Source organism: Leptonychotes weddellii, chromosome 10, assembly GCF_054177405.1.
Source record: "Leptonychotes weddellii isolate Sample4059 chromosome 10, ASM5417740v2, whole genome shotgun sequence".
In the NCBI taxonomy this organism is placed as follows: Eukaryota; Metazoa; Chordata; class Mammalia; order Carnivora; family Phocidae; genus Leptonychotes; species Leptonychotes weddellii.
Window position 1 is genome coordinate 216699 of NC_138378.1, and position 6605 is coordinate 223303.

The 6605-nt window shown below is 51.3% G+C and overlaps 1 protein-coding gene across 1 annotated transcript in view; it reads right to left on the reverse strand.

The window, feature by feature from the left end:
• PRPF6 (pre-mRNA processing factor 6) overlaps positions 1-6605 on the reverse strand; it is a 28930-nt gene that overhangs the window by 8924 nt on the left and 13401 nt on the right. Inside the window, exons 8-9 of the mRNA XM_081832250.1 lie at positions 4946-5125; positions 1005-1126 (exon numbers count right to left, since the gene is read on the reverse strand). Of these exons, the coding sequence (XP_081688376.1) occupies positions 1005-1126; positions 4946-5125 (302 nt within the window). The remainder of the gene's footprint in view (positions 1-1004; positions 1127-4945; positions 5126-6605) is intronic.

A 6605-nucleotide genomic window follows, 5' to 3' on the forward strand; every position in this document is an offset into this window, starting at 1 on the left:
GTCAGCTGGATGGGAAGGGTGCCAGAGACAGGGAGGGAACTGCCCCGAGACCAGGGACCCAGGGCAGCGGTGTCAGTGAAGCACACCCACAAACCGCAGCCGCCAGGAGAGGCCCTGCTCCGGACCCGGACCGTCACAGGTGAGCCAGCAGTCATCTCAAAGCATCCCCAGTGAGTTAATTCCCAAACACCAAACCAGACGGCGGGAGTGGGGAGGAGACAGGAGCCTCAGCAACACACATGGACAGACACCCTGACCAGACTGAGATTCAGCAACTCCAGGAAAGGAGAGAAACAGAGCCTCGGGGTGCTCCCAGCAGAAGCCCTGCAGAAATCAGCAGGGCCTGCCCCCCTCGCCTCACCCTAGCACAGGGAAGAACAGCGGAGGGCCCGGGCAGAGGGTGCACACAGCAACATGGGCCTGATGCCCCGGAGAGGCACCCCCTGAACACCAGAAATTGCAACACCTAATTTAATCAGCAGTTACAGCCAATAAGGCAGACCCAAAAGGTTTTTTCAATTAAAGAATACAACTAGAGAAAACTGTCAAGGACCTCCTCAGAGCACAAAACTAGCCCAAACCCAAAGTCAGCACAGCTTAAATGAAAACCATGCCTGCCTGGGCCAGACACTGCACCGCCCACACTGCTAAAGCCAGTCCCGCACAGCGGTGGGGCCTCAGGCCCCTGCCTCGCCCAGGCACCCTCGGGCCACCAGGCGTCCACTGGCCCAGCTGCGGGCTCTGCTGCAGAGACACCCTCGGCGTCTCAGTCTCTCCGCTATAAAGCAGTGATGACCTTACGGCAGAAGGAGCCATCAAGACAGATCACACGAATGCTGTAGACGCCTCCGCCCCACATCACAGAGAACTGGATCTCAAATGTAGGCCCTCGCCCACCTGTCGGGACGTGAGGTTTAAATTCAGCTCTGCCCAACCTGGAGTCAGAGGGTCGATGTGCACACAGGGGTGGAGAACGACCCCGCACCTGGGGCCCAACCACGTACCTGGTGCCGTGGTTCTTCTCAAAGTACGCGGCTCGCAGCCACACGCTCTTCTTGCTGGGGAACACTTGCAGGGCGTAGGCATAGATGGCGCGTGCACACTCCAGGGCGTTATGGGCCACACACTAGAGCAGAGAGACAGGCGTGAGAGCGGGCAGCCCAGCACGGCACCAGAGCAGGAGGCGTGACGGCCTCTGCTCAAAATCACTCAACAGGATGACCCAGTGAGAAAGAGTCCAGGACAGGGAAGCCCTGGAGCACAGGGACATGAAGCACACGGGGCCGGGGGCTGTGTGCTAGCCCTCAACAAACAGCAGGAACTGGTGCAGACGAACGGCAGCCACCAGCCACGGCTGAGTGAGGCAGGCACGCTGCGCCCACACACCACACATACGGGTTCCTTCTTAAAAATGAGGCGTACTACATACTCTCCATTATAAAGATACACTCATTAGCAATCTGTAAAACACAGGTGAATACAAAGTAGAGAAAGCAATCACGGACGCATCGAGTGTGAACGGGTGTGGGTTCCGGCGTGAGGGATGGAGCAGCTCTGGAGTCAGGCGGTGGGGCTGACTGCACAACACGTGGATGCACTGGATGCACTGAGTCACAGCCTTCCAAGTGTTTGGAAAGGCAACTTTTAGGATATGTGTATTTTTTTTTAAAGATTTTATTTATGTATTTGGGAGAGAGAGCGAACGAGTGGGGGGACAGAGGGAGAGAGAGAAGCAGACTCCCCGCTGAGCAAGGAACCTGATGCGAGACTCGACCCCAGGGTCCTGGGATCATGACCTGAGCCGAAGGCAGACGCCCAACCGACTCAGCCACCCAGGTGCCGCAGGATATATGTATTTTACCACAATAAAAAATGCAGCTTAAAAAAGAAAGAACCAGTCCACTCAAACAGACCTACCATAAACACATGTCATTCTCTTCGGATGCTGTTTTCCTCACTCAAGGATGATTTTATTCCCCGGTTAGCATCAAGCAACACAAGAAAACCAGTCACTATTTATGGTGATAACGTCTCTAGATGGTCACGACATCCAGGGACACTCACTGGGACAGGCTGAGAGCTGTTCTCACGGAGCCTCACACAGGATAAAGGCCAGCACACGGCACACTCGGACTGCCCAAGAAAACCTGCGGCTCTCCCACACGCTGCAGACTCGGGAACCACTCTCATACCGAAAGAAGTTGTGTATCTTGAGGTAAGTGAAAAGCCACTAGAAGTGTGTCAGAAACAAAGTTTTGCAACAGTGATCATCAAAATGGCACAGATAGAACTAGACAGGCAGCCTCACAGCGTCTGGGCCTCCTGAGGCCACTTCCCAGATTGACAGTCGCATTCTCCAAGAGAACCGCTAGCAAGACTCCTGCTGTTCAAAGACCACCAGCGTGGAAATGGGTGTGGAGGAGTCGAAAGAGCAGGGACGCAGCTAAGACCTCCTTGTTCAGACTGGGTTCCTCCTTGGTCACATGGCCTCAATCTGACTCAACCACCACAGAAACCAGGAAGGGCCCTGCCTCAGGCGTGTCCTGACCAGCAGCATCTGGAAAATTGAGGATTAGACCCCATACGAACTGGTCTGTACCCCTCTCTGTGACTTCTGACCAAGGTCCTGAGGACAGTTAACACGGCCCCCCAGGATCACGGGACAGCCTGCCCAGGGTCTCAGGTGTGGGTGACCTGGGCCAGTCTCCGAGCAGTGGGAGTATCAGGAAAACACTCTGTGCTTCTAAGCACAGAAACTCCAGCTCTTCCTCCAGAAGTGCACAGCTCTGTGACAGACAGCCGTGCTCGCTCTGGTACACTTGGAAGAGGCAACAAAGAGAGAGAAGATCTGCAACAGCTTGCAGGTTTCTGCTCTCACAATCCGCTATCCATAGGGCAATGCCCTCCACCCCTGACTCCCAGGGCCTCCAGTGCTGTCAAAGACAAGGAAAATAAAAAGAAGCGAGGTGTTTAACCCCACATCTAGAATAAAGAGGAGCTCAACAACCAGGAACTGGGATTCTTTTACGTATTTAGGAGACTTCTTCCAATACAGAGACTGAGCATATTTGTTATACCTGTGTCTCCACGTCACGAAAAGCTTTTAAAAATCATCACGGTTGGCCTGCGTCTGGTCCCCCTAAAGAACCAAGAGTATGGGGGGCCTGGGGGGCTCAGTCGGTTAAGCGGCTGCCTTCGGCTCAGGATCACGCCCCACGTCGGGCTCCCTGCTCAGCGGGAAGCCTGCTTCTCCCTCTCCCACTCCCCCTGCTTGTGTTCCCTCTCTGTCTCTCTCTGTCAAATAAATAAATAAAATCTTAAAAAAAAAAAAAGAACCAAGAGTATATTCACTGTGCACAAGGCCACAGGCCCCTGGAAACGGATGGTGCGGCCAGCACCTGTGGTCTGGCTCAGGGCACACGTGGCCTTCGAGAGGAGGTTCTGTGAGGCTCCACACAGGGGAGGCCAGCAGGCGCTACAGACTCACAGAACAGAGCAGGGATCCCTAGTCTCTGCTAACGTAAGGAAGCAAATACCCACGTGAATAAGTGACAGAGGAAAGCTCTTCATTACTGTAGAATTCCAGCTGATAAACTCTAATACTACGTAGAAGAAACGATCTTAGAAAAGCGCTGTTTGGCAAATACCACAGTAATAACTGATACAGGCCAAAAACCTCATTAACGGACCTGCAAACTAGTAGGTCAAAGTTTGACAAGAAACAGGATATTTAGTCTCAGAGTGCCGCCCCATAAAACACTTATTAATTACAAAGAACAAGAATAACCTTCCAGTGGAAATGCCACTTGAGCTGGTCAGAGTTGAACGGGCACCTAAACCTACCAACACAACCTGCCAGGAGGACCCAACGTCCCGCAAAGATGCAGAACCTCAACCCCATGGTACAGAAACATCACGGAGACCTGAATCAACGGGGCCCCACAAAGTCACTGGCCTGTCCTGACAACAGTCAGCCTCATGAGAAACAAAGACAGACCAAAGCCCTCCTGCAGATATCAGGGCCGCGGGGGCCTGACGACGTCACCCTGGGAAGCTACTGCATCATCGCACAGCTGGGCTTTTCCTTCTGCTAACAGGACACTTAGGGAGGCGATGGGTGACATTTGGGGAAGGTTTGCAAATTATATAACAGTACAGTATCAACATGATTTCCTGATTCTGGTAGCTATGCTGAGATTGTGTAGGAAAACGTCCTCTTTTAAGGAAACACACACTGAAGCACTTAGAGGAAAGGGGCCACCCCCTCTGCAGCATACTCTCACATATTCAAAGTAAGAGATGTGGGTTTGTTGAGTATAACTGGAGGATGAGAAGGCAGATGTGGCAAAGTGGTTGAATATGGGGGAGTCTGGGTGAAGGGCATGTTAAGAATTCTTTGTACAGTTCTGCGACTCTACTATAAATCTAAAATTATTTCAAAATAACAAGGTAAAAAAAAAAAAAGGGCCACAATTAAGGCATTAAATACCTAAAATATGTATCGATTTTGACCCCATGCTCTCTTCTCTGGAAGCCTATTCTAAGGAAATAATCTCAAAGCAGGCAAAAGCTTTGTATGCAAACTATTCTCTGAACTGCAATTTATAAGAGAAACCACAGGGGGTGGGGAAAGCCCCCGATGTGGAGAGGGAAACAGCTGAGAGAGCTCCGTGGGCTCCCACTCTGTACTGGCTTCTGGTCCACAGCACAGAATCAGCTCACCCAGACCGCTGCAGATCAGGAGGTATGCAAAGAGTAGCTCCCCAGGTAAACCCGGGTGAAGAGAAAACTGGATTCCTTACAACTATGTTCAAAAATCAGCAGATCAAAAACACTTTCCAACAGCAGCCTAGGCCCCCACGGACGGAGACTCCAGGCCTCTGTGCCAGACTCACAGCAGCCTAGTCCCCCACAGATGGACTCCAGGCCCTTGCGCTGGACTTACACTGTCAGCATCTTCCATCCACGTGTGCTTCCGATCTTCCTCCTCAATCCCAATGCCAATCACAGCACGCATCACAGCCTGGCAGGTGGCCACACTCCCAGCCTTGTCACACTCCTCGGCATCCTGAAAGAGGGACATAAAACTATAGTTCAGAGCTGCAGGTGCCTGACAGGGGGCACACTATTCCTATGGGATGAGGACCGAGAGAGCCTCTGCACTGCAGGTGGGGTGCGCACACACGGTTCTGATGCCTGCCGGGCCCCGCCACAGCCCACCCAACTGGGTCTGCTCGTTCACGGGTGTACCCATCCCTGCCACCAAGCAGATACATGCTAGACAAATACCTAAGGACTTAACAAAGCCACATCTATGCACTCGACAAACATTACATAAGCACCTACTGTGTACAAAGTACTATAGCAACTCAGTGGCTGTAAGAGGTTCCTACACAAAAGAAACTTCCCAAGTAACAGGAATCAAGACAAGTTCACAAACATTTGTATCCATTGGTCTGAACGCAGGATTCAAAATGGACAAAAGAAAGACATATTCTAACCAAAACAGACGGGGGATGGGAGTGGAGGAGCCTGGCACACAGAAGGTAAGAAAGAAACCCAGAGGAAGGACCCACCACAAGGCTGTCCCGTCAGGCAGGTGGGCAGGTGGACCCCAGGAAAGCACTGGACTTTAGGAAGCAGATCTCAGGATGTGCAAAGAAAAGACAGTCATGGTTCTACAGCTGAGACGCAGAAATGTGTCACTGAAGTCTCTTGCATGCCAATTAGGGAAGGACCAAAATGCAATTGAACAAAGGACATAAACACACAGTTCTCCAGAAAACAAAACTACAAGTGACTTTTAAACATCGGAAAAGAAGCCATTCTTATATTTTGTAAGTACATTTTACACATCAGATCAGTAACATCAGAACATGTGCCAACACACTTGTATAGCAAAGGTGGGGACATAGACACTTGCACACGTCTGAGGAGCACGAAGGGACAAACCCCCAGAGGGCAAGTTCAAGTTCTCCATCAAAATAAAAAGTGTATCTATTGACCCAGCAATTCTACTTTAAGTAATCCATCTTACAAATACGTTTCCATACGTGCAAAACAACCTACATACTGGGACACTTTTATAGCACTCTTTGCAAGAGAAAAGGGTAGAAACCACCCTCTTCTCTCTACTGAGAAGAGACTTATGATAAGTGGTCAGGGCAACAGGGTGCAGGAGACATGCTGGACATGCTGACCGCAAGAGCTCTGGGTTCTACTGCAGTGTGGCAGGAAGGCACCCGGAGACTTTTAAACCAGAGAATGAGTCATATAATCAATCTTATTTTATTTTTTATTTATTTCATTTTTTTTTAAGATTTTATTTATTTATTTGACAGAGAGAGGGAGAAAGCACAAGCAGGGGGGAACGGCAGGCAGAGGCAGAGGGGCAAGCAGGCTCCCCGCTGAGCATGGTGCCTGACACGGGACCCGCTGAGCCACCCAGGCGCCCCATCAATCTTATTTTAAAAGGGCCGCCCCAGGGACGCCTGGGTGGCTCAGCTGGTTAAGCGTCTGCCTTCGGCTCACGTCATGATCCCAGGGTCCTGGGATCGAGTCCCGTGTCAGGCTCCATGCTCAGCGGGAAGCCTGCTTGCCCCTCT